This window comes from Carcharhinus amblyrhynchos, chromosome 9 (genome assembly GCF_965287045.1).
Source record: "Carcharhinus amblyrhynchos chromosome 9, sCarAmb.v2.hapA, whole genome shotgun sequence".
In the NCBI taxonomy this organism is placed as follows: Eukaryota; Metazoa; Chordata; class Chondrichthyes; order Carcharhiniformes; family Carcharhinidae; genus Carcharhinus; species Carcharhinus amblyrhynchos.
Genome location: NC_137332.1, coordinates 111183213 through 111211109, shown reverse-complemented (window position 1 = coordinate 111211109; position 27897 = coordinate 111183213). Strand labels below are relative to the sequence as shown.

General features: G+C 46.4%; 1 protein-coding gene across 1 annotated transcript; it reads left to right on the top strand.

Annotated features, from left to right (window-relative positions):
• Window positions 1-208: 208 nt before the first annotated feature.
• LOC145348557 (apolipoprotein M-like) lies at window positions 209-25968 on the top strand. Its single transcript, XM_080196748.1, has 6 exons — window positions 209-394; window positions 7726-7874; window positions 13001-13071; window positions 14926-15036; window positions 20016-20114; window positions 25387-25968. Exons 1-6 carry the CDS (start codon window positions 293-295, stop codon window positions 25401-25403), a joined length of 549 nt encoding a protein of 182 aa, XP_080052874.1. The 5' UTR covers window positions 209-292; the 3' UTR covers window positions 25404-25968.
• The last annotated feature ends 1929 nt before the right edge of the window (window positions 25969-27897 follow it).

Below are 27897 nucleotides of genomic sequence, written 5' to 3'. Positions count from 1 at the left end.
TATGATTCTAATGACCGGTAAGGAATGGGTCCTGTGATTTTTGTGTGAAGGATACAAAATTGAAAACAGGAAAAGGGAGCTTGACCCCATGGGTCTTTACTCACTGAAGTCCAGCTTGGCTCAAGGTTCAACCTTATTGGGAAATGCGGTTAATAATTGGCCCACTGTCATACAATACCAGACATCAAAGAGTCCAGTCCCCTCAGAGTCCACTCTGAAGGCTGCAACTTCGGGAATCGGTCAGTCCAACTCCTTTCGGGAAGTGCTGAGGTGTTTTCTCTTTTGCACAGTCATGTTCGAGGAGCTGTGGAAATGGATTTTGTATCTGATCTTATTCTTTCGACAATGTACATATGACGACAAGATAGCCGCCGGAAGCCTCAACTCGACCCAGGTAAAAACGGACGAGGTCGGGTGAAAAGGGCAGCTTTTTTTTCTCTTCTACTGCGCGGCGGGGGGTGGGAGTTGGTGTGGGGTGGGGGGGGTACTTGGTTGGGTCAAATGCAGAATTGCGCGATGCAAGGTTTTGGGGTTGGGGCTCTGCCCCTCCCCAGATGGCAGCCATAGGTTGGCCTAAAGCATTTCTCTGTGCCAGGGGAAAGGACAAAGAATTCAGCTCCAGGTTCAAGCTGGTAGATTGCTACTTGGCTGGACAAGTGTGTGCTTGAGTGTATTTAGAAGCAGCATTAGGCCATTCGAGCCTGCTCCATCATTCATTCCCACGATTGCTAATCATCAAATTCAATCTCCTGATCCCCCTTGCTCCCATATCCCTTGAACCTTTTAGCCCCAAAAGCTATATCTAATCCCTTCTTAAAATCACACAACGTTTTGACCTCAACTACTTTCTGTAGTAGTGAATTCCACACATTCACCACCCTCTGGGTGAAGAAACTTTTCCTCACCTGAGTCCTAAAAGGTTTACCCCTTAGGTTGACAATCGACGGAAGACTTGAATAAGGCACTCACTGAGTGTTAAAATGGCGGCGTGGGCTCGTAGGGCTGAAGGGCCTGTTTCCTGTGCTGTGTTGTTCTTTGTTCTTAGCCTGAAACTATGACCCCCGACTTCTGGACTCCCCCAGACTCTTTCTGAATCTACCCTGTCCAACCCTGTTAGAATTTTATAAGTTTCTGTGAGAACCCTTCTCGCTCTTCTAAACTCCAGTGAATATAATCCTAACCAATTTGGTCTCTCCTCATGTGATAGATTTGCCGTCCCAGAAATCAGCCTGGTAAAGCTTCGCTGCACTCCCTGTATAGCAAAGGCATACATACATAGAATCCTACAGTGCAGAAGGAGGCCATTCGGCCCATTGGGTCTACACCAACCACAATCCCACCCAGGCCCTATCCCCATAACTTTGTGCATTTACCCTAGCTAGTCCCCCTGACATAAAGGGGCAATTTAGTATGGCCAATCCATCCTTCCTCAGATAAGGACACAAACACTGCACACAATACTCCAGGTGCAGCCTCACCAATGCCCTACGCAATAGCATAGGGCCTATTTGCCCGATGTATGTGTGTTTGTGGGATGTCCTCTCTCTCTTTCTGCAGTTGCCATGCAAGCGCCATAGGCCCAGAGGTAAAATAACAAGGCAAAGGTGCTGAAAAAGTTTATTCATTGTGGTGTGAATGTAAGCCTACTTGTGACTAATAAATAAACTTTACTGTGAAAATCCTCCAGGCGCCTGTTCAGATCAGTGCACCTAACCAGCGCATCATTCGGACTGTGGGAGGAAACTGAAGCACTTGGAGGAAACGCAAGCAAACATGGGGAGAGCGTTCTGACTCCACACAGACAGTGACAAGCCAGGAATCGAACTCGGGTCCCTGTGAGGCAGCAGTGCTAACGACTGTGCCACAGTGCCGCCCTAAAAGGAGGCTGCTAGTTTTATCCCATAGCAGTACAAGTCTAAATAGGCCAGAAGTGGAGGGTAGATAATTGTGGAGGGCTCCGTGGGGTAGGGGGAAGAGCATAGGGTTGAATGTGAAGCAGTCAAAAGTCTAGTGGAGGCTGTTAAAGAGAAAGATCTGGTGACAAAATCGATGATAGCTCTGGGCAAGCTGGGGCAGAGAGGCAAACAATTTGCAGGGGAAGGAGCCACGTGAACACTGCCTTGCTCAAAAATATATCCTCATCTCAACACTGGCTTGGGTCTCTGTGCATATTCTCCCCGTGTCTGCGTGGGTTTCCTCTGGGCGCTCCGGTTTCCTCCCACAACCCCAAGGATGTGCCGGCTAGATGCATTGGCCATGCTAAATTCTCCTTCAGTGTACCCGAACAGGCGCCAGAGTGTGGTGACTAGGGGATTTTCACAGTAACTTCATTGCAGCGTTAGTGTCAGCCTACTTGAGACACGCAGAAATAAATTTCAAAACTTCAAATCTTAGTGCAAGATGGTCGCTGACAAGGTAGCAACCCTGATTCATGTTTTGATTTGATTTGATTTATTATTGTCACATGTATTCGTATACAGTTAAAGTATTGTTTCTTGCACACTATGCAGACAAAGCATACCGTTCATAGAGAATGAAGAGAGATGGTGCAGAATGTAGTGTTACAGTCATAGCTAGGATGCAGAGAAAGATCTATTTAATATAAGGCACTGTAAGAAGTCTCACAACAACAGGTTAAAGTCCAACCGGTTTATCTGGAATCACGAGCTTTCGGAGCGCTGCTCCTTCCTCAGGTGAGTTCAAGCTCGCGATTCCAGCTAAACCTGTTGGACATTAACCTAACCAGTTCAAGCCTGCGATTCCAGCTCAACCTATTGGACATTAACCTGATGTTGTGAAATTTCTTACTGTGCCCACCCCAGTAAAACACCAGCATCTCCACATCACAACATAAGATAGGTCCATTCAAATGTCTGATGGCAGCAGGGAAGAAGCTGTTCTTGAGTCGGTTGGTTACAAAGGACCTCAGACGTTTATATTTTTGGGCAGGACTTTACGGCCTCCCTTGTCCCGGAACCGTCAAATCCCCCACCGAGATCAAAAAACCTTTCCATGTCCACCCCTCGCCTGCTCCAATTCCCATGGCAAGCGGGACGGTAAATTTCCAGTTTTTATGTCTCTCCCTGTCTGAGTTCAATGGGAGTAAAACAAGCTACCAACTCAGCTCACTATCACTGAGAAGTTAATATCTCTGACATTAATGGAAGTATTTTGCAAACTCCTGTGGTGCATGCGCTCGAAGGATTTGTGTGCTGTCTTTGCCAAGCTAATGTGTGCCACTGTGCTGTTATTAGATTGCACTGGGTAGTTGGAAACTAACAGGGGAAAGGGTATCTTGTCGCAGAAGTTCATTACCTGTCATGTCAGTCACCCTAACTCTATCAGAATGGTTTCTGTGCATTCCCCCTCACCAGAGCCCCCTGTTAACGGTTAACTCCACCAAGTCTGGGTGAGACCTGGAATTGTCTGAGAGTTTCGTAACCCGTCAGCACAACAACATTGACTTGCATTCCTATAGCGCCTTTAACAACCTAAAGCGCCCCACAAGTGCCTCACAGTAACAAAATTTGACACCGAGTCAAACAAGAGGATATTAGGACAGGGATCACGGCACAGTGGTTAGCACTGCTGCCTCAAAGTGCCAGGGACTCTGGTTCAATCCTGGCCTTGGGTGACTGTGTGGGGTTTTCACATTTATTTATTCATGTCACAAGTCAGCTTACATTAAGACCGCAACGAAGCTACAGTGAATATCTTCTTTGAGAGAGAGTGCTTAAATCAGTGCCAGTCAGCAGTCTGTCTCAAAGGAGAGAGCAGCCTATAGTCATCTGGATCAAGGGTGACTTTACTTACTGAAGGAAAAGTATTGGCCAGAACTCCAAGGATACCCAAGAGATGACAAAAAATTAATTGAGGGCAGATGTTATCAATTTATGGGTGGCACTGTGGTTAGCACTGCTGCCTTACAGCTCCAGGGACCCGGGTTCGATTCCCGCAATGGGTCACTGCCTATGTGGAGTCTGCACATTCTCCCTGTGTCTGCGTGGGTTTTCTCTGGGTGCTCCAGCTTCCTTCCACAGTCCAAAGATGTGCGGGCTAGGTGGATTGGCTGTGCTAAATTGCCCCTTGGTATCCCAGATGTGTAGGTTAGAGGGATTAACAGGTTAGACATGTAGGGTTACGCGGATAGGAACTAGGTGGGATTGTTGTCAGTGCAGTTTCAATGGGCTGAGTGGCTCCTTCAGCACTGAAAGGTTTCTATTCTTTCTTCTATGGAAAATCCCCTAGTTGCCACACTGTAGCGCCTGTTTCAGGGGCACTGCGGGTGAATTTAGCATGGCCAATGGACCTCACCAGCATGTCTTTCGAACTGTGGGAGGAAACCAGAGCACCAGGAGGACCCATGCAGACAGGGGAAGAACGTGCAGACTCCACACAGACAGTGACCCAAGCCAGCAATTGAACTCGGGTCCCTGGCGCTGTGAGGCAGCAGTGCTAACCACTGTGCCACCTTGCCATTCTCCCTGTGTCTGCGTAGATTTCCTCAGGGTGTTCAGGTTTCCTTCCACTTTCCAAAGATGTGTTCGTGAGGGGGATTGGCTATGGTAAATGGTTATGGGATTACGGGAACAAGGCAGGGAGGTGGACCTGGGTAAGGTGCTGTATTGGAGAGTAGGTGCCAACTCAATGGGCCAAATGGCCTCTGTCTGCATTGTAGGGATTCTGGATCAAAGAGCTTTAAGGAGTATCTTAAAAGGAGGGAGTTGGAGAGATTCAGGGAAGAAATTCCGGAGCTTGGGAACCAGGCAGCTGAACGGATGGCAGTTGGTTCTGACTGGGAATTTGCTGAGATCTATGGAGCTGGGGGAGGTTATAGAGATAGGGATGGCTCACTCCCCCACTAACAGTAACACAAAGAACCTTGCGTGTTATTCCAAAGCTTTCATATGTTCAGGATCACCCAGTACTTTTGTTTTGAAGGACGGTCACTGTTGTATTTCAGCAGATAACCTGCACACTGCCCCCTCCCTCCCAATGTGATAAAGACTGGAGAGTGAGTGACTTGCCCAGACAACGATAAAGCAAAATGTTCTTCCCAAGTTTTCAGCAGTGCAGCGTGACTTCTTCATCTGAGCCACCGCTTTCAGAAAGAGATCCAATAAGTTACTAATAAACCCAGGGGAAGCTGTCAGGGGAAGCTGTCAGTGGGAGCTGACAGCAAGACTTTTAAAAACAAGGTTACGGGAGGTTTGTCAGAGGGACCTTGGATAACCTGGGAGGTAAGGACTTCAGAATGGGTTCTCTATTGATTAGGCTACATGTGGGGACAACACCATACTATTGGTGGCCGTCTATTAATGGTGCTGCCAATATGCTGCATTGACCAAACACTCAGAAAAACACAGTGTATAGGGCTGTAGGTACCTGGGAGTGAGTTACAGACTGGAATCTAATCGAGGGATTCAGACAGTTTATATATAGAATAATGGATACCTGGGAGTGAGTTACAGACTGGAATCTAATCGAGGGATTCAGACAGTTTATATATAGAATAATGGATCCTTGAGAGTGAGTTACAGACTGGAATCTAATCGAGGGGTTCAGATGGTTTATATATAGAATAATGGATACCTGGGAGTGAGTTACAGACTGGAATCTAATCGAGGGGTTCAGATGGTTTATATACAGAATAATGGATACCTGGGAGTGAGTTACAGACTGGAATCTAATCGAGGGGTTCAGAAGGTTTATATATAGAATAATGGATACCTGGGAATGAGTTACAGACTGGAATCTAATCGAGGGGTTCAGATGGTTTATATATAGAATAATGGATACCTGGGAGTGAGTTACAGACTGGAATCTAATCGAGGGGTTCAGATGGTTTATATACAGAATAATGGATACCTGGGAGTGAGTTACAGACTGGAATCTAATCGAGGGATTCAGATGGTTTATATATAGAATAATGGATACCTGGGAGTGAGTTACAGACTGGAATCTAATCGAGGGGTCCAGATGGTTTATATACAGAATAATGGATACTTGGGAGTGAGTTACAGACTGGAATCTAATCGAGGGGTTCAGATGGTTTATATATGGAATAATGGATACCTGGGAGTGAGTTACAGACTGGAATCTAATCAAGGGGTTCAGATAGTTTATATATAGAATGATGGATACCTGGGAGTGAGTTACAGACTGGAATCTAATCGAGGGGTTCAGATGGTTTATATACAGAATAATGGATACCTGGGAGTGAGTTACAGACTGGAATCTAATCAAGGGGTTCAGATGGTTTATATGTAGAATAATGGATACCTGGGAGTGAGTTACAGACTGGAATCTAATCAAGGGGTTCAGATGGTTTATATATAGAATAATGGATACCTGGGAGTGAGTTACAGACTGGAATCTAATCGAGGGGTTCAGAAGGTTTATATATAGAATAATGGATACCTGGGAGTGAGTTACAGACTGGAATCTAATCGAGGGATTCAGATGGTTTATATATAGAATAATGGATACCTGGGAGTGAGTTACAGACTGGAATCTAATCGAGGGGTCCAGATGGTTTATATACAGAATAATGGATACTTGGGAGTGAGTTACAGACTGGAATCTAATCGAGGGGTTCAGATGGTTTATATATGGAATAATGGATACCTGGGAGTGAGTTACAGACTGGAATCTAATCAAGGGGTTCAGATAGTTTATATATAGAATGATGGATACCTGGGAGTGAGTTACAGACTGGAATCTAATCGAGGGGTTCAGATGGTTTATATACAGAATAATGGATACCTGGGAGTGAGTTACAGACTGGAATCTAATCAAGGGGTTCAGATGGTTTATATGTAGAATAATGGATACCTGGGAGTGAGTTACAGACTGGAATCTAATCAAGGGGTTCAGATGGTTTATATATAGAATAATGGATACCTGGGAGTGAGTTACAGACTGGAATCTAATCGAGGGGTTCAGATGGTTTATATATGGAATAATGGATACCTGGGAGTGAGTTACAGACTGGAATCTAATCGAGGGGTTCAGATGGTTTATATATGGAATAATGGATACCTGGGAGTGAGTTACAGAATGGAATCTAATCAAGGTAACTCTGCATTGTTAATTTGAATCTATCTGAGTGCCCTTCTACAAGGATGTCATAACTTCTCCGCTCGAGGAAGTACTGGGAAGTACTCTGGGAAGTATGACATCTTCTCCAGAGTCTTCAACATGTCATCGATGAAGACGAACATCTCACCAAGGGTATCCCCACACCCCCACTTCTTGCCTTCAACAACTGCACAACCTCAAACAAACCATTGTCTGCAGCAAACTACCCAGCCTTCAGGAGAATAGTGACCACGACACCACACAACCCTTCCACAGCAACCTCTGCAAGACATGGAAACCCACACAGATACGCGGAGAATGTGCAAACTCCACACAGACAGGGCCCAAGGCTTGGGTCCTTGGCATTGTGACGTAGCAGTGCTAACCACTGTGCCACCCTCAAGTTCAACACACCAGCGCTGTCTTCATCTATTCTGAGGAATGAACGGATCCTACACTTACTCTCATATTCTATTTTTTCCATTATTAATTTTGTAACCTATAGTTGATCAGTTGATATGCTCAGTTTCTCTTCTGGAGACACCTCCTAATATTTTGTAACCTGCGCCGTTAACGGGGATAGCTTTGTTTGCAGTCACTGTGGAGTTGCCCTGATGGAGTCTGTTTTTCCTTTTCCTTCTGCAGTACTCGGGAAAATGGTATTTTCTCATGATGGCAGCTGATCCAAACACCTCACTGACTAAATTCCGTGCCATGGACAGCGCGATCTTCCTGCTTACACCCGTGGCGGACACACAGACATTGCTGCTAAAAGGAGAGTTCCGTCTCAGCCCGTGCGTACTTCACTCTTTATATGGGCCCTGAGTGACCCCACTTGTGCTCCCAGCATAGTCGAGACAGCCAGCACAAACAGGGTGGACCGAATGGCCCCTTCTTTTGTGCTGTACATAGAAAACCAACATATAAATGAATTGAACTGTATTGATTTATAATTGTCACATGTATTGGGACACAGAGAAATGTATTGTTTCTGGCGAGCTATACAGACAAAGCATACCATTCATAGAGAACATAGGGCAGAAAGGAGAGGGTGCAGAATATAGTGTTGCAGTCACAGACAGAGTGAAGGGAAAGATCAGCTTAATCTGTGATAGGACCATTTAAAAGTCCGAAGGCAGCAGGGAAGAAATATTTCCTGAATCGGTTAGTTTTCAGGTTCTTGTATTGTTTTCTCGATGGAAGAAGGTGGAAGAGAGAATGTCTGGGGTGCGTGGGGTTCTTGACTATGCTGGCTGCTTTTCCAAGGCAGTAGGAAGTGTAGACGGAGTCAATGGATGGGAGGCTGGTTTGCGTGATGGACTGGGCAGCGTTCACAACCATCTGAACCCCTCGATTAGATTCCAGTCTGTAACTCACTCCCAGGTATCCATTATTCTATATATAAACCGTCTGAACCCCTCGATTAGATTCCAGTCTGTAACTCACTCCCAGGTGTCCATTATTCTATATATAAACCATCTGAACCCCTCGATTAGATTCCAGTCTGTAACTCACTCCCAGGTATCCATTATTCTATATATAAACCGTCTGAACCCCTTGATTAGATTCCAGTCTGTAACTCACTCCCAGGTATCCATTATTCTATATATAAACCATCTGAACCCCTCGATTAGATTCCACTCTGTAACTCACTCCCAGGTATCCATTATTCTATATATAAACCATCTGAACCCCTTGATTAGATTCCAGTCTGTAACTCACTCCCAGCTATCCATTATTCTATATATAAACCATCCAAACCCCTCGATTAGATTCCAGTCTGTAACTCACTCCCAGCTATCCATTATTCTATATATAAACCATCCAAACCCCTCGATTAGATTCCAGTCTGTAACTCACTCTCAGGTATCCATTATTCAGGTATCCCTGGAGAGACGAAGGTTGAGAGGCGACCTGATAGAAGTTTACAAAATGTTGAGAAGAATAGATAGGGTGGACTCTCAGAGGCTATTTCCCCGGGTTGAAATGGTTGCTACGAGAGGACACAGATTTAAGGTGCAAGGAGGGAAGTTCAGAAGTGATGTTAGGGGTAAGTTTTTCACTCAGAGGGTGGTGAGTGAATGGAATCGGCTGCCGTCAGTGGTGGTGGAGGCGAACTCGCTGGGGTCTTTTAAAAGACTTCTGGATGAGTATATGGGGTTTAATGAGATTGAGGGTTATAGATAGGTCTGTAGTTTGGTAGGTGTTGATGTGATCGGCGCAACTCGTGGGCCGAAGGGCCTGTTTGTGCTGTAGTGTTCTATGTTCTATGTTCTATTCTGTATATAAACCATCTGAACCCCTCGATTAGATTCCAGTATTCTATCGGCAGTCAACTTCTCCCATTTGATGTGGTCTGTTCCCACGAATTCTTGGAACTGTGGGCGGTGAACTTGCGAGAGTGCACTTTCTATGTGGGAAGGGTGAGAGTTTACCATTATAAATCACGGGTGAGTGAAGCTTTGAGGCTGAGATTATGTTTACAAGCACCTTTGTGTGGGTAAGTGAGTTGCCGATGGAGGAAGACTGGAGTTGAAACTACCTAAACTATTGATCCCTCAGTCATCCCAATTAGATCTGATGAACATATTGTGACTTTACTTAACAGAATGATTTGCACTGCCAGGCTACCCTCTACTTATCTGTCACCTCTTGGTTCTTTATCTAAAATACAAGGTGCAGAATGCTGCTGAAATTACTCGTTACCCAGAAGGTTGGGAAAGTTATAGCAAAAGATGACTTTAAAATAATCAAAAATGAGGAAGAAATAGGAATATCAGAGAACATAAGAAATAGGAGCAGGAGTAGGCCATCTAGCCCTTCGAGCCTGCCCCGCCATTCAATAAGATCATGGCTGATCTGAAGTGGATCAGTTCCACTTACCCGCCTGCTCCCCATAACCCTTAATCCCCTTATTGATCAGAAATCTATCCACCTGTGACTTAAACATATTCAACGAAGTAGCCTCCAACACTTCAATGGGCAGAGAATTCCAGAGATTCACTACCCTCCGAGAGAAGAAGTTCCTCCTTAACTCTGATCTAAACTGCCCCCCCACCCTTATTTTGAGGCTGTGCCCTCTAGTTCTGATTTCCTTTCTAAGCGGAAAGAATCTCTCTACCTCTACCCTATCTAGCCCCTTCATTATCTTGTAAGTCTCTATAAGATCCCCCCTCAGGCTTCTAATCTCCAATGAGTACAGGCCCAGTCTATTTAATCTCTCCTCATAAGCTAACCCCCTCATCTCCGGTATCAGCCTGGTGAACCTTCTCTGTACTCCCTCCAAGGCCAATATATCCTTTCGCAAATAAGGGGACCAAAGCTGCACACAGTACTCCAGTTGCGGCCTCACCAATGCCCTATACAGCTGCAGCAAGACCTCCCTACTTTTATATTCAATCCCCTTCGCTATGAAGGCCAGCATCCCATTCGCCTTCCTGACCACCTGCTGCACCTGCAAGCTGGGTTTTTGCGACTCATGCACAAGGACCCCGAGGTCCCTCTGCACCGTCGCCTGCTGCAGTTTTTCGCCCCGTAAGTAATAGTCCTTCCTACCATTCTTCCTACCAAAGTGGACCACCTCGCACTTGCCAACATTAAATTCCATTTGCCATTTACTGGCAAATCATGATCATAATGAATGGCAGAGCAGGCTTGAAGGGCCAAATGGCCTCCTCCTGCTTCTCTGCCATTTCGTTGCTTTCCATGAAGCTCATTTATTAGTCGCAAGTCGGCTTACAATAACATTACAAGGAAGTTACTATGAAAACCCCCTAGTCGCTGCACTCTGGTGCCTGTTCGGGTACACTGAGGAAGAATTTAGCACAGCCAACACACCCTAACCAGCACGTCTTTCAGACTGTGAGAGGAAATCGGAGCACCCAGAGGAAACACACAGGGGAGACTAAGCAGACTCCACACAGACAGTGACCCAAGCTGGGTCACTGGCGCTGTGAGGCAGCAGTGTTAACCACTGCGCCACCGTGCTACCCTAATGCCAGAGTATCATCCTGTAAGAAGTCAATTCTGAGTTTAGCTACTCTGTGTGCCTTTATGTTGATGTTCTTATGTTCTTATGACTGATCATCAGATTCAATATCCTGATCCTCCCCTCTTCCTCCCTTTAGCTCCAAGAGTTCTATCTAATTTCTTATTGAAATCGCACACAGTTTTGGCCTCTACTAGTCTCTGTGATTGTGAATTCCACGGATGCATCACTCCCTGGGTGAAGAAATTTCTCCTCACCTCAGTCAAAAAGATCTTATCCTTAAATTATGACCCTTAGTTCTGGACTTAGCCCAACATTGGGAGTAATCTTTCTGAATCTACCCTGATTTGATTTTTGGTTTGATTTATTATTGTCACATGCATGTCACATATACAGTGATAAATATTGTTTCTTGCGCACTATACAGACAAAGCATACCGTTCATAGAGAAGGAAACAAGAGAGCGCAGAATGTAGCATTACAGTCATGACTAGGATGTAGAGAAAGATCAACTTAATGCATGGTAGGTCCATTCAAAAGTCTGATGGCAGCAGGGAAGAAACTGTTCTTGAGTTGGTTGGTACTTGACCTCAGACTTTTGTATCTTTTTCCGAATGGAAGAAGATGGAAGAGAGAATATCAGGGTTGCATGGGATCCTTAATTATGCTGGCTGCTTTTCCGAGGCAGCGGGAAGTGTAGACAGAGTCAATGGATGGGAGGTTGGTTTGCGTGATGGATTGGGCTGGAATTTTACAAGTTTCTGTGAGATCCTCTCTCACTCTTCTACACGCCAATGAATTTAATCCTTTGAACAAGTATTAATATTGAATAATACATTGAACAAGTATAAATTACAACTGTACAAGACATTGGTAAGGCCACATCTGGAGTACTACGTACAATTCTGGCAACCCTGCTTTTGAAAGGATATTATTAAATTGGAAGTAGATTTACAAGAATGTTACTGGGACTGGAAGGTTTGACTTATAAGGATTGGCTGGGACTTTTTTTTCCTGGAGTGTAGAAGGTTTAGGGATAACCTTTTAGGGGTTTGTAAAATCATGAGGGGCATAGTTAAGTTGCATGGTCCAGGTCTTTTCCTCAGGGTAGGGGAGTCCAAAACTAGAGGGCATAGGTTGAAGGTGAGAGGGGAAAGATTTAAAAGGGACTCGAGGCGAAACTTTTTCACACAGATGGTGGGGCCTGTGTGGAATGAGCTGCCAGAGGAGGTGGTAGAGGCAGATACGATTACAACATTTAAAAGACATTTGGACAGCTACATGAATGGGAAAGGTATATAGGAATTTGGGACAAATAGAGGCAAATGGAATTAGTTCAGGTTAGCTCAGGGGTGGCATGGTGGCACAGTGGTTAACACTGCTGCTTCTCAGCACCAAGGATCTGGGTTCAATTCACGGCTTGGGTGACTGTCTGTGTGGAGTTTGTACGTTCTCCCCATGTTTGTGTGAGTTTCCTCCCACAGTCCAAAGATGTGCGGGTTAGGTGGATTGGCCATGTTAAATTGCCCTTTAATATCAGGGGGACAAGTAGGATAAATGCACAGGGTTATTGGGTTAGGGTCTGAGTGGGATTGAGGTCGGTGCAGACCTGATGGGCCAAATGGCCTCCTTCTGTACTCTCGTGATACTATGAAACCTAGTTGATGTTGATGAGTTGAGTTTGTTTCCTTGCTGTATACCTCTATGACTGTAAGTATTGAACAAGAATATAATCCTTTGAACATGAACATTGAACAAGTGTTTCTATCTGTCTTCATGGTGAGCAGTTCAAGACTGGTAGAAGAGGAGGGAGGAACTTAAAGCACTCACAATCACCAAGAATCAGTGCTGGGATAAGTAATGTGATCAATATGCTCAGTCAAAGAGCAGAGAGTGTGAGCGAGAATGTGACTTTCTGTTGTTGCTTCACAGCTCGATGAAGTGTATGTCCCGCCAATGGATCTATCACATCAGCAATGAGACTCAGGAACTGAATGTGGAAGGTGAGCTCACAACTGGAAGAACACAAAACCATTCATTTTGCATACAGTGGTTAGGGGCAGCACGGTGGCACCGTGGTTAGCACTGCTGCCTCACAACACTAGGGACCCGGGTTCAATTCCTGGCTCGGGTCACTGTCTGTACAGGGTCACACATTCTCCCCATAGGTTTCCTCCCACAGTCTGAAAGATGTGGGACAGAGATATGTATATATAGAGAGAGAGTCTCTCAGGATTGGTTTGTGGGTTGCTCTATTATATACATGGGAGCATTCCACACAGATGAACCAATTAATTGAATAGGATCATGTCAGGGGTGCCACAGTGGTTAGCACTGCTACCTCACAGTGCCAAGGACGCGGGTTTGATTCCTGGTTTGGGTCACGGTTTGTGTGGAGTCTGCACATTCTCCCCGTGTCTGCGTGAGTTTCCTCCGGGTGCTCTGGTTTCCTCCCACAGTCTGAAAGGTGCATTGGCCGTGCTAAATTCTCCCTCAGTGTACCCGAACAGGCGCCAGAGTGTGGAGACTAGGGGATTTTCACAGTAACTTCATTGCAGTGTTAATGTAAGCCTACTTGTGACACAAATAAATAAATTTAGAAACTTTCCTGTATTATTCAGCTTGGTTCCATAATTCCTTCACGCCTATCACAGATCCACATTTTCAATATAACATTGTTAACTGAGCCAACATCTACTGGTCGCAGAGAGTTTCAGACATCGATCAACCTTTCTGTGAAGAAGTGCCTTATAGAATCATGAAATCCCCACGGTACAGAAGGAGGCCATTTGGCCCACTGAGCCTGCACCGACAACTATCCCACCTAGGTCCCATCTCCGTAACCTTGACACAAAGGGACAATTTAGCACGGCCAATCCACCTAACCTACACATCTTTGTAGTGTGGGAGGAAATTGGAGCACTCGAAAGAAACCCCCACAGACACAGGGAGAACGTGCAAACTTCACACAGACTTCACACAGACCCAAGGCCGGAATCAAATCCAGGTCCCTGGTGCTGTGAGGCAGCAGTGTAAGCACTGCCGCCCTCTTCATTATGGTGATGTCCCGTACGGGCTGGATGGGGCAGTGGGTAAGGCACGGTCCTTTCCCCCTCTGGAACTGGGTGGGACAGTGGGTCAGACACTGTCCTTTCCCCCCCTCTGGGACTGGGTGGGACAGTGGGTCAGACACTGTCCTTTCCCCCTCTGGGACTGGGTGGGACAGTGGGTCAGACACTGTCCTTTCCCCCTCTGGGACTGGGTGGGACAGTGGGTCAGACACTGTCCTTTCCCCCCCTCTGGGACTGGGTGGGACAGTGGGTCAGACACTGTCCTTTCCCCCTCTGGGACTGGGTGGGACAGTGGGTCAGACACTGTCCTCTCCCCCTCTGGGACTGGGTGGGACAGTGGGTCAGACACTGTCCTTTCCCCCTCTCTGGGACTGGGTGGGACAGTGGGTCAGACACTGTCCTTTCCCCCACTCTGGGACTGGGTGGGACAGTGGGTCAGACACTGTCCTTTCCCCCCTCTGGGACTGGGTGGGACAGTGGGTCAGACACTGTCCTCTCCCCCTCTCTGGGACTGGGTGGGACAGTGGGTCAGACACTGTCCTTTCCCCCTCTGGGACTGGGTGGGACAGTGGGTCAGACACTGTCCTTTCCCCCTCTCTGGGACTGGGTGGGACAGTGGGTCAGACACTGTCCTTTCCCCCTCTCTGGGACTGGGTGGGACAAGTTTTTTTCTCCCTCTGGAACTGAGTCATGCAATGGCCTTGACAAGCAATCGATAAAGGGGCCTCTGTAACTCAGCGGATAAATTTGTTCCGTTCTTATACATATTTTGTCTCTTTACCTCAGGCCAGCCGTACCTGAAGACAGAGATCTTTGTGAAGAAGAGTAACGAATGTATTATGTTCCTGGAGACACAGGATGAAGGAGTGGAGACCTTTCGAAGGCTGATGCTTTATGGTAGGAGCCATTGGCAGACACAGGGATAAATGCCAACACAGACAAGTTGGGTCAAATGGCATCTTTCCATGTTGTATTCAATAATAAAAGGGCTAACTGATGAGGGCAGACTTCAGAGAGCAGGCTTACAGTCCCTCAACGACAAGAGATTAAGAAATTATCCAATTCAGATGTTTGACTGGTATTGAAGAACCATTCCCTCTTTAGGAGAGAGAGTATAACCTTAAAATTTGAACGTGGTCGTTCGGGGCTGATATCTGGAAATATTTCTTCACGTGTAGGCCTCGCTCTCACTCTTCCTCCATGTTGATGCTGGGGCTTAACTGAAAATTTCAGAACTGATATTGACTTTGGACAAAGTCATGAAGAAATCACTCACTGGTGGTTATTGGAAATAGTCATTGCCTGGCACTCGAGTGAATGAATAGAAGCTGCCACTTAACAATCCAGGCCTGAACTTTGTCCAGGCTTTGCTGCATATGGTGGCACAGTGGTTAGCGTTGCTGCCTCATGGTGCCAGGGACTCAGATTTGGTTCCCGGCTTGGGGGACTGGCTGTGTGGAGTTTGATGTGGAGATGCTGGTATTGGACTGGGGTAAAACAGAAAGGAATCCCACAACACCAGTTTAAAGTCCAAATAGGTCCAAACCAAATAGGCCTAAACTGTTGTGGGATTTCTTTCTGTGTGGAGTTTGCACATTCTTCCCGTGTCCTTTGGCTGCTCCGGTTTCCTCCCACAGTCTGAAAGACGTGCTGGTTAGGGTGCATCGACCATTCTCCCTCAGTGTACCCGAACAGACGCCAGAGTGTGGCGACTAGGGGATTTTCACTGTAACTTCATTGCAGTGTTAATGTAAGCCTACTTGTGGTACTAAGAAATAGACACGGACTGCTTCAGTATCTGAGGAGTCGCAGATGGCAGTGAGTATTGTACAATCATCAGTGAAAATCCCCATTATGATGGAGGGAAGGTCATTGATGAAGAAGATAGTTGGGCCCAGGACACTACCTGAGGGAACACCTCCAACATCAACCTTAGTGCCAGCTATGATTCTAACCAGCGGAGTGATTCCCATTCATACCAGCTTTGCTGGAGTTCCATATGATGTCAAACTGCCTTGGTGCCAAGGGCAGTCATACTTACCTGCCTTCTTGGATTCAGCTCTTTTGTCCATATTTGGACCACGGCTGTAATGAGAGGTCAGGAACTGAGTGGAACTCAAACTCAGCATTTCTATGTAAGTACAGCTTGATAACACTGTTGACAGCGCGTTACATCTCACTTTTCCAATGATTTCCAATGACTGGATTTGCCCAGCTTTTTATGGACAGAACATACCTGAGCAATTTTACACATCAGCGGAGAGGCAATTGCAACATTGGCCAAGTGGTATTATCGCTGGGCTACTAATCCAGAAACTCAGCTAATGTTCTGGGGACCCGGGTTCGAATCCCACCACGGCAAACGGTGGAATTTGAATTCAATAAAAAAAAAATCTGGAATTAAGAATCTACTGATGACCATGAAACCATTGTCGGAAAAACGCAATTGGTTCACTGATGTCCCTTTAGGGAAGGAAATCTGTCATCCTTACCCAGTCTGGCCTCCATGTGACTCCACAGCCACAGCAATATGGTTGACTCTCAACTGCCCTTGGGCAACAGAGGATGGGCAATAAATACAGTGATGCCCATGTCCCACAAATGAATAAAAAAAATGCCAGTGTTGTAGTTATGCTGGTACAGCACAGCTCACAGTGGCTAGCTCTAGAATGTAAACTTTCAGTACAGGAGCCCGGATGTTGTCAGTATCTTCAGCCGTTTTCTAATACGACACCACCATAGTGGGTCAGGTATCAAACAATGACAAGACTGAGTACAGGAATGAGATAGAGAATCTGGTGAGCTGGTGTGACGACAATAATCTCTCCCTCACCGTCAACAAAACAAAGGAGATTGTCATCGACTTCAGGGAGCGTAGTGGAGAACATGCCCCCGTCTACATCAATGGGGACAACGTAGAAAGGGTCAAGAGCTTCAAGTTTCTAGGTGTCCAGATCACCAACAACCTGTCCTGGTCCCCCCGTGCCGACACTATAGTTGAGAAAGCCCACCAATGCCTCTACTTTCTCAAGAGGCTAAGGAAATTTAGCATGTCAGCTACAACTCTCACCAACTTTTACAGATGCACCATAGAAAGCATTCTTTCTGGTTGTATCACAGCTTGGTATGGTTCCTGCTCTGACCAAGACCACAAGGAACTACGAAAGGTTGCGAATGTAGCCCAATCCATCACGCAAACCAGCCTCCCATCCATTGACCCTGTCTACACTTCCCACTGTCTCAGCAAAGCATAATTAAGGACCCCACGCACCCCGGACATTCTCTCTTCCACCTTCTTCTGTTGGGAAAAGATACAAAAGTCTGAGGACATGTACCGATCAACTCAAGAACAGCTTCTTCCCTGCTGCTGTCAGACTTTTGAATGGACCCACCTCGCACTAAGTTGATCTTTCTCTACACCCTCGTATGTCTGTAACACTGCATCCTGCACTCTCTCCTTTCCTTTCCTGTGAACAGTATGCTTTATCTGTATAGCGCGCAGGAAACAATACTTTTCACTGTATAGTAATACATGTGACAATAACAAATCAAATCAAAATGAAAGATAACACGTGGAGTGAATCACGTGTCTGGAGCCTGACAGCTGTGATGGTGGGGACCAGACAAGGAGGCTGAGGTGAACCATGCAGTCCACACTTCAGACTGAGGATTACAAACGCTTGCCTTTTGCACCGACATGCTAAGTTCCCCCGTCATTGAGGATGGACATTGGTGGGCTTTCTTAACTATAGTGTTGGCACGGGGGGACCAGGACAGGTTGTTGGTGATCTGGACACCTAGAAACTTGAAGCTCTCAACCCTTTCTACGTTGTCCCCATTGATGTAGACGGGGGCATGTTCTCCACTACGCTCCCTGAAGTCGATGACAATCTCCTTTGTTTTGTTGACGGTGAGGGAGAGATTATTGTCGTCACACCAGCTCACCAGATTCTCTATCTCATTCCTGTACTCAGTCTTGTCATTGTTTGATACCTGACCCACTATGGTGGTGTCGTATTAGAAAACGGCTGAAGATACTGAGCTGTTTGTGAAGCCCCCACCCCCCACCTCCACTTACTTGTTTAATTGTCCACCACCCATTCATAATTGGATGTGGCGGGACTTTTCAATCTGATCTGTTGGCTGGGGGAATCTCTGTCCATCGCGTGCTGTTTGGATGCAAAAAGTCCAGCGTTGTTTCTTCCCCAGGTTGACTTCTGACATTTAGGTGCTGCTCCTGACATGCCCCCTTGTGCTCAATGTGCACTTATTCAATAGCACTCTTCGAAAGGGAATCGGATCATTGGTGAGGCTGCAGCTGGAGTACTGTGTGCAGTTTTGGGCACCGTACTTATGCAAGGATATTTTGGCCTTGGAGGGAGTGCAGAGGAGGTTTACTAGGCTGATACCGGAGTTGAGGGGGTTGAGCTATGAGGAGAGGCTGAATAAACTAGGCTTGTACTCATTAGAGTTGAGAAGAATGAGGGGAGATCTCATTGAGACATATAAGATGATGAATGGGATGGATAGGATAGAGGTGGAGAGACTCTTCCCGCTCAGAAAGGACAGTAGGACTAGGGGGCACAGCCTCAAGATAAAGGGGGGGTGGTTTAGAACGGAGTTGAGGAGGAACTTCTTCACTCAAAGGGTGGTGAATCTCTGGAATTCTCTGCCCGTTGAAGTGGTGGAGGCTGCCTCGCTAAATATTTTTAAGACGCGGGTTGATGGGTTTTTGATAAGCGAGGGGATTAAGGGTTATGGGGAGAGGGCGGGAATGTGGAACTGAGCCACGACAGATCAGCCATGATCTTATTGAATGGCGGGGCAGGCTCGAAGGGCTAGATGGCCTACTCCTGCTCCTATTTCTTATGTTCTTATGTTCTTATGGATGTACGTTCAAAATGGAAAATGTCACAAGGAAAAGACTGGGTGAAATGTAGTGCTCCCTGAATAATTCTTGTCAAATAAACTGATACAGACAACTGACCAAAGGCTTCCTTCTGTGCTGTGCTGGTAAAATACTGGTCTCCACATTAAAAGAACCCTGGCCCGCTATCCCCACACGTATAGTGCCACAGGCGAAATGCTAGTTATAAGGTGATAACTCACCGGGTTTACAGAACTCCAGTGTGCACACTTCGTATGAGGATTGTTAGGAGAGGGCGTTCATTTGAGGCTAGTGGCATTATTGCTAGACTACTAATCCACAAACCCGACTCACCTTCTGAGGGCCTGGGTTCTAATCGCGCCACGGCAGATGTTGGAATTTGAATTCAATAAAAAAAAATCTGAAATTAAGAATCTCCTGATGACCGTAAAGCCATTGTCGGTTGTCGGAAAATGATGGCCTTTAGGGAAGGAAATCTGCTGTCCTTACCTGGTCTGGCCCACATGTGATTCCGGAGCCACAGCAATGTGGTTGACTCTCAACTGCCCTCTGAACTCCAATAACTCCAGGAGCCGGCTGTGAAGGAATGTGTTTTTAATTGCACAAAATGAAATTAAACACGAACCACAAGCCTATGGTGAACACAACAGGTCCCAACCAGAACTAAAAGGTTAACGGTCCCTCTCAGGGTCTTGCTTTATACAAGAATCGGTATACAAGCTCCACATAGTTGGCCAATTACCAATCCCCAAGGAGCTCATATTCAATGAGCCCAACTGGGAGGTTAGTTAGTGATTCCCCATGCAGATGGGGGTTATCACAAAGAGCAACTAGGGAAGGCAATAAATGCTGGCCAGCCAGCGACATCCATGTCCCACGAATGAATTTAAAAAATGGTATCTATTGAATGTTCTGTATTAAGACGTGTGTCTCTCTCCCTCTCTTTCCCTCACCTCTCCTTCTGGTCTTTCCTCCCCTCCCAATATAGGCAGATCTCCGACAATGAACAAGTACAACATCCAGGAGTTTGAACACCGAGCCAACTGTATGAACTTGACAACCATTTTTGTTCTAAAACAGGAGCAAGGTTAGTAAGTGGCACTTTCCCTCTCCAAGCCTTCTCTCACTCCTGAAGGTGCTAAGGTTTGTAAAAGTAGATTATAACATTAATTATTGAATTCATTTATTGATTAAAATGTGCTTGAATAGATGGTAAAGAACTAGGATCTTTTATTGCCTTGGGTTGTCAAATTTATTTGAGTTCTTTGAGGATGTGACAAACCAGGATGGATAAAGGAGAACCAGTAGATGTGGTATATCTGGATTTCAAAAATGCATTTGATAAGGTGCACATTAAAGAATACCACACAAGGACGGCGCAGCGGTTAGCACTGCTGCCTCACAGCACCAGAGATCCAAGTTCAATTCCGGCCTCGGGTCACTGTCTGTGTGGAGTTTGCACATTCTCCCCGTGTCCGCGTGGGTTTCCTCAGGATGCTCTGGTTTCCTCCCACAGTCTGAAAGCTGTGCTGGCTAGGTGGATTGGCTATGCTAAATTGCCCCTTATTTTCAGGGGATTAGCAGGGCAAATAAGTAGGATTATAGGGATAGGCCTGGGTGCCATTGTGGTTGGTGCAGGCTCGAAGAGCCAAATCCCTCCTCCTGGACTGTAGGGCTTTGATGATTCAGGAGAATGATAACATGCCAACGTGACGACAGTTTTAGCTAACTAGCAGGGAACAAAGTGGTGGGATAAATGGAGCATTTTCAGGTTGGCAAACTGTTATAGAACATAGAACATAGAACATAGAACATTACAGCACAGAACAGGCCCTTCGGCCCACGATGTTGCGCCGACCAGTTACAAAAACAATGACCCACTAGCCTATACCAATCCCTTTTCGTCCATAAACCTATCCAGAGATCTCTTAAACGCCCCCAAACTAGACGCATTTACAACTGCAGCAGGCAGGGCATTCCAATCCCTCACCACCCGCTGGGTAAAGAACCTACCCCTGACATCCGTCCTGTAGCTACCCCCCCTTAATTTAAAGCCATGCCCCCTCGTGCTAGCTTTCTCCATCCGAGGAAAAAGGCTATCACTATCCACCCTATCTAAACCTCTAATCATCTTATATGTTTCAATAAGATCCCCTCTTAGCCGCCTTCTTTCCAACGAAAACAACCCTAAATCCCTCAGTCTCTCCTCATAGGACCTCCCCACCATACCAGGCAACATCCTAGTAAACCTCCTCTGCACCCTCTCCAACGCCTCCACATCCTTCTTGTAATGCGGGGACCAGAACTGCACACAGTACTCCAAGTGCGGCCGCACTAGAGTAGTGTACAGTTGCAACATTACACTGCGACTCCTAAATTCAATCCCCCTACCAATAAACGCCAAGACACCGTACGCCTTCTTAACAACCTTATCTACTTGATTCCCAACTTTCAGGGATCTATGTACACACACACCTAGATCCCTCTGTTCATCCACACTATTCAAAGTCCTCCCGTTAGCCCTATACTCGACACATCTGTTGCTCCTACCAAAGTGAATTACCTCACACTTCTCCGCATTAAATTCCATCCGCCACCTCTCGGCCCAGCTCTGCAACCTATCTAAGTCTCCCTGCAGACTATGACACCCTTCCTCACAATCTACCACACCTCCAATTTTGGTGTCATCAGCAAATTTACTAATCCACCCAACTATACCCTCATCCAGATCATTAATAAAAATTACAAACAACAGTGGCCCCAAAACAGATCCCTGAGGCACACCACTCGTAACTGTACTCCATGATGAATATTTACCATCCACCACCACCCTCTGTCTCCTATCTGATAGCCAATTCCTGATCCAACTTCCTAGATTACCCACAATCCCATACATCTGCATTTTCTGCAGAAGCCTACCATGGTGAACCTTATCGAACGCCTTACTAAAATCCATGTATACCACGTCAACAGCCTTGCCCCCATCCACCTCTTTGGTCACCTTCTCAAAAAACTCAATAAGGTTAGTAAGGCACGACCTACCCGCTACAAAACCATGCTGACTATTTCTAATCAATTCATTACACTCCAAATAACTATAAATCCTATCCCTAATAATTTTTTCTAAAACCTTGCCCACAACAGAAGTAAGACTCACCGGTCTATAATTCCCGGCAAAGTCTCTGTTCCCCTTCTTAAACAATGGGACAACATTCGCTATCCTCCAATCCTCCGGGACTACACCAGAGACCAATGACGACCTGAAGATCTGAGCCAGAGGCTCTGCAATCACCTCTCTAGCCTCCCAGAGAATCCTAGGGTAGATCCCATCCGGACCAGGGGACTTATCTATTTTCAGCCCCTCAAGAATTTCCAGCACATCCCCTTTATCAACCGTAATACTGTCTATTTTACACCCCTGCAACCCAATGTCCTCCTCAGCTATATTCATGTCCCCCTGCGTGAACACCGAAGAGAAATATTGGTTCAATACTTCTCCAATCTCCTCCGGTTCCACACACAACTTCCCCCTGCTGTCTGTAACTGGCCCTAATCTTGCCCTGACCAACCTTCTGTTCTTGACATACCTATAGAACGCCTTAGGATTCTCCTTAATCCTATCAGCCAAAGTCTTCTCATGTCCTCTTTTAGCCCTTCTCAACTCACTCTTCAACTCCCTCCTAGCCAATCTAAAGCTTTCTAGTGCACTATCTGAGCCCTCCAATCTCATCCGAACATAAGCCTCCTTTTTCTTTTTAACCATCGACTCAACTCTTTTAGTGCACCACGGTTCCCTAGATCTACCAAATCCACCATGCCTGACAGGGACATACCTATCAAGGACTCGCAGTAGCTGCTCCTTGAAAAAACTCCACATTTCAGACGTTCCCAGTCCCTGTAATCCCCTAATCCAATCCATGCTTCCTAATTCACTCCTGATAGCCTCATAATCGCCCTTACCCCAGCTAAAATCTAGTGGTGTGTCACAGGGATCATAAGTTCATATTTTCATAAGATATTGGAGTTGTGCTGGAACTTCAAGTGTTTACTGCATTAATGATTTGGGTTAATAGACCAATACTGTAGCCAAATTTACCAGCTGTGGAAAGATCTGTGGAAGCAGGTTGCCAGGATAAAGAGAGTCAGCTAGATAGTCCGTAGGTCAAGTGAGTGGACAAAATATTGACAGATGGTCAACAGTTGAAAGTTTATTTATTAGTCACAAGTAGGCTTATATTGTCTGACCAATTTACTGGAGTTCTATGAGGATGTGTCTAGGGCGGTGGATAGAGGAGAGCCGGTGGATGTGGTCTTTCTGGATTTTCAGAAGGCGTTTGATAAGGTACCTCACAAGAGGTTACTGCAGAAGGTCAGAGGACATGGAGTTGGGGGTAGGGTGTTAGCGTGGATAGAGGATTGGTTGTCAAATAGGAGGCAGAGAGTGGGGGTCAATGGGTGCTATTCGGATTGGCGGTTGGTGACTAGTGGGGTGCCCCAGGGGTCGGTGCTGGGGCCTCAGCTATTTACCATTTATATAGATGATCTGGAGGAGGGAACCGAGTGTAGGGTGTCGAAATTTGCTGATGACACCAAGATTGGGGGAAAGGCAAATTGTGCGGAGGGTGTGGAGAGTCTGCAGAAGGATCTAGATAGGCTGGGCGAATGGGCCAGGAAATGGCAAATGGAATTTAATGTTGGCAAGTGTGAGGTGGTCCACTTTGGTAGGAAGAATGGTAGGAAGGACTATTACTTACGTGGCGAAAAACTGCAGCAGGCGACGGTGCAGAGGGACCTCGGGGTCCTTGTGCATGAGTCGCAAAAACCCAGCCTGCAGGTGCAGCAGGTGGTCAGGAAGGCGAATGGGATGCTGGCCTTCATAGCGAGGGGGATTGAATATAAAAGTAGGGAGGTCTTGCTGCAGCTGTATAGGGCATTGGTGAGGCCGCAGCTGGAGTACTGTGTGCAGTTTTGGGCGCCGCACCTGCGCAAGGATATTTTGGCCTTGGAGGGAGTGCAGAGGAGGTTTACTAGGCTGATACCGGAGTTGAGGGGGTTGAGCTATGAGGAGAGGCTGAATAAACTAGGCTTGTACTCGTTAGAGTTTAGAAGAATGAGGGGAGATCTCATTGAGACGTATAAGATGATGAATGGGATGGATAGGATAGAGGTGGAAAGACTCTTCCCGCTCAAAAAAGACAGTAGGACTAGGGGGCACAGCCTCAAGATAAAGGGGGGGCAGTTCAGAACGGAGTTGAGGAGGAACTTCTTCACTCAAAGGGTGGTGAATCTCTGGAATTCTCTGCCCGTTGAAGTGGTGGAGGCTGCCTCGCTAAATATTTTTAAGAAGCGGGTTGATGGGTTTTTGATAAGAGAGGGGATTAAGGGTTATGGGGAGAGGGCGGGAAAGTGGAACTGAGCCACGACAGATCAGCCATGATCTTATTGAATGGCGGGGCAGGCTCGAAGGGCCAGATGGCCTACTCCTGCTCCTATTTCTTATGTTCTTATGTTCTTATTAACACTGTAATGAAGTTACTGGGAAAATCCCCTCGTCGCCACACTCCAATGCCTGTTTGGGTACACTGAGGGAGAATTTGGCATGGCCAATGCACCCTAACCAGCACATCTTTCAGACTGTGGGAGGAAACCGGAGCACCCGGAGGAAACCCACGCAGACACAGGGATAATGTGCAAACTTCACACAGACAGTGACCCAAGCTGGGAATCGAACCCAGGTCCCTGGGGTGGCAGTGCTAACCACTGTGCCACCGTGCCATCTTAATGCGGGAAAAATGTGGTAGATGGATGACAATGAGGGAGAATGTAAGGTTGACTACTTTGGCAGGAGTAGAGAAGCAGAAGTATCACAGGCACGATTGTGAAATTGGCCAGTGATTAACTAATTGGGCAAACATAGGTATCTTATGTACCAAAGTCATAGCATCCTACAGTACAGAATGAGGCCATTCAGCCCTTCGAGTGTGCACTGACCACAATCTCGCCCAGGCCCTATCCCCAAAACACCATACATTTACCCAAGCTAGTCCCCCTGACACTAAGGGGCAATTTAGCATGGCCAATCCGCCGCACATCTTTAGACTGTAAGAGGAAACCAGAGCACCCAGAGGAAACCCACGCAGACATGGGGAGAATGTGCACACACATAGAGTCATAGCAAAGGGTTGGCATTGCTCATGAAAGTCAAACAGCAATGATCAGTACTACTAGAGGAGGAGGAGGAGCAGGGTTGGGAGAAATTAGTCAACCAAAGATAGGATAAGTATTGAAATCTTGGGTTTTATTCTGAGCTTTTTATGTTTTGCAAACTGCGGTAATTATCTTTCCCCTTTTTTCCGCAGAGCATTGTGAGATCTGAGTTACCGTTTCCAGCTTCCGTTACCTTGTATGTCAAGACCATGTGGGTGCAATTCGTGACTGCCCTTCTCTGCACTTGTCCTTTGTGGAGTGAAAGATGCCACCGGATGTCGTCAGCTGGACCGTGCTACGATTCATTTTGGGGAACAGCAAAAAAGAAATGCCTTTCCCAGACGGAATACTGGGAGAGATGAGAAAAAGGGGAACCGAATCCTCTCTGTCCCTCTGAATCCAGCCTTTTCCCTCTTTGGAAATGAGCAGATCACTTTTACTGCTGTGCTGACCTTCTGCCCATAGGTGGCACTGCTGCTCAATCTGGAAAATTAGGCCAATCACACAAGAGATTTTAGCATACAATCCCAAGAAGAGGCCATTCGGCCCATCGAGTCTGCACCGACCACACTCTCATCCCGGCCCTATTCCCATAACCCTGCATATTTACCCTGCCAATCCCCTTCCTGAACCACAGGAGCAAGGAAAATTCCCAGATTTAAGGCAGGGAGGCGATGGCCTAATGGTTTTATCGCTAGACTATTGATCCAGAAACTCCGCTAACATTCTGGAGACCTGGGTTCGAATCCCGCCACAGCAGGTGGTGGAATTCGAACTCAATAAAAAAAATCCTGGAATTAAGAATCTACTGATGACCATGAAACCATTGTTGGAAAAACCCGTCTGGTTCACTAATGTCCCTGTAAGGAAGGAAATCTGCCGTCCTTACCCGGTCTGGCCTACATGTGACTCCATAACACAGCAATGTGGTTGACTCTCAACTGCCCTCTGAAATAGCCGAGCAAGCCACTCTGCTCAAGGGCAGCGTTAACACTGCTGCTTCCAGCTCCAGGGATCTGAGTTCGATTCCCGGCTTGGGTCACTGTCTGTGTGGAGTTTGCACATTCTCCCCGTGTCTGCGTGGGTTTTCTCTGGGTGCTGCGGTTTCCTCCTACCGTCCAAACATGTGTGGGTTAGGTTGATTGGCCATGCTAAAAAATTGCCCCTTAGAGTCCTGAGATGTGTAGGTTAGAGGGATTAGTGGGTATAATATGTAGGGATATGGGGGTAGGGCCTGGCTGGGATTGTGTTCGGTGCAGACTCGATGGGCCGAAGGGCCTCTTTCTGCACTGTAGGGTTCTATGGTTCTAATTAGGGATGGGTAATAAATGCTGGCCAGCCAGTAACACCCTTGTCCCATGAATGAATTTAAAAAAGGGCAATTAAGGATGGGCAATAAACGTGAACCACAAATGAATTGACACAAAAGATTCACTGTGCTGAGTTGGTTGGAATCGCCAAGAGCTGTGGAAGTGGGTACCACAACTGGCCTAGCCTACCCCGTATAATAGGAGCAGGAGGGGACCACCCGACCCCTCAAGTCTGCCCTGCCATTCACCTGAGATCTTAGCTGTCCTTCCACGTCAACACCACTCCCCGCTCAGTATCTAAGAATCGATCCAGTTAATCAATCTGTCAAGTCTTGAATATTCTGACCGAGGTCAAGTAGATAATTCATAGAATCCCTACAGTATAGGAGGAAGCCATTTGGCCCATCGCACCTGTACCGACAACAATCCCACCCAGGTCCTATCCTTGTAACGCCACCTTATCCCCCAACATTAAGGGGCAATTCCACCCAGACCTGTTTCCTGCAACCCCAAGTACTCATACTGCTAATCCCCCAAACCTACACATCTTGGGACACTAAGGGACAATTTAGCATGGCCAATCCACCTAACCTGCACATCATGGGGCACTAAGGAGCAATTTAGCATGGCCAATCCACCTAACCTGCACATCATGGGGCACTAAGGAGCAATTTAGCATGGCTAATCCACCTATCATACCCATTCTTGGACATGAAAGATGAATTTAGCATGGCCAATCCACTTAATCTACACTTCTTTGGACTGTGGGAGGAAACCGGAGCATCCAGAGGAAACCCAAGCAGACACGGGGAGTACGTGCAGACTCCGCACAGACAGTCACCCAAGCTGGGAATCGAACTCAGGTCCCTGGTGTTAAAGTTACATCTGATATATCAGAAGCCCAGTAAAGGAAGATAATCAAAAGTAAAATATAAATGGGCTTAAAATCCTTACCTAAATGAAAGGATTCTCTCTTTTTCTTTATCTCTGGTTTCTTTTGTTGATCCCTAAATGTTGAGACTGTTTTTAAGGGACTGTTTTCCTGTTCCTGTGGTCATTTTATTTTGTGGGTATGTGTGTTACGACTGATTTTCCTGCACCCTATTGCACCCAGGCACTGGAACAGCCTTCCCTTTTGAATAGTTTCCTTTGCTATCTGGCCAAACATCCAATATCTCGATATGTGAGACCCATTAATGAAACGTAGAAGATATTGATCTACAGACATTACCGGTGATAACTGTATGTGTGCGTGTGGATGTCTGTGTATATTTATGTGTCTCTGTCTGAAATAAATGGACAGTGAATAAATGTATTAGACCTCTGTATTGGAAATCTGTAGAATAGAATCAT

Bases quoted from the DNA above. Each gene is read 5' to 3' on its own strand.
- LOC145348557 (XM_080196748.1), top strand. From the start codon at position 293: ATGTTCGAGGAGCTGTGGAAATGGATTTTGTATCTGATCTTATTCTTT. The intron at 7,875-13,000 runs GTGCGTACTTCA...GTTGCTTCACAG, and splicing joins GGAGAGTTCCGTCTCAGCCC to CTCGATGAAGTGTATGTCCC. The intron at 15,037-20,015 runs GTAGGAGCCATT...CTCCCAATATAG, and splicing joins TCGAAGGCTGATGCTTTATG to GCAGATCTCCGACAATGAAC.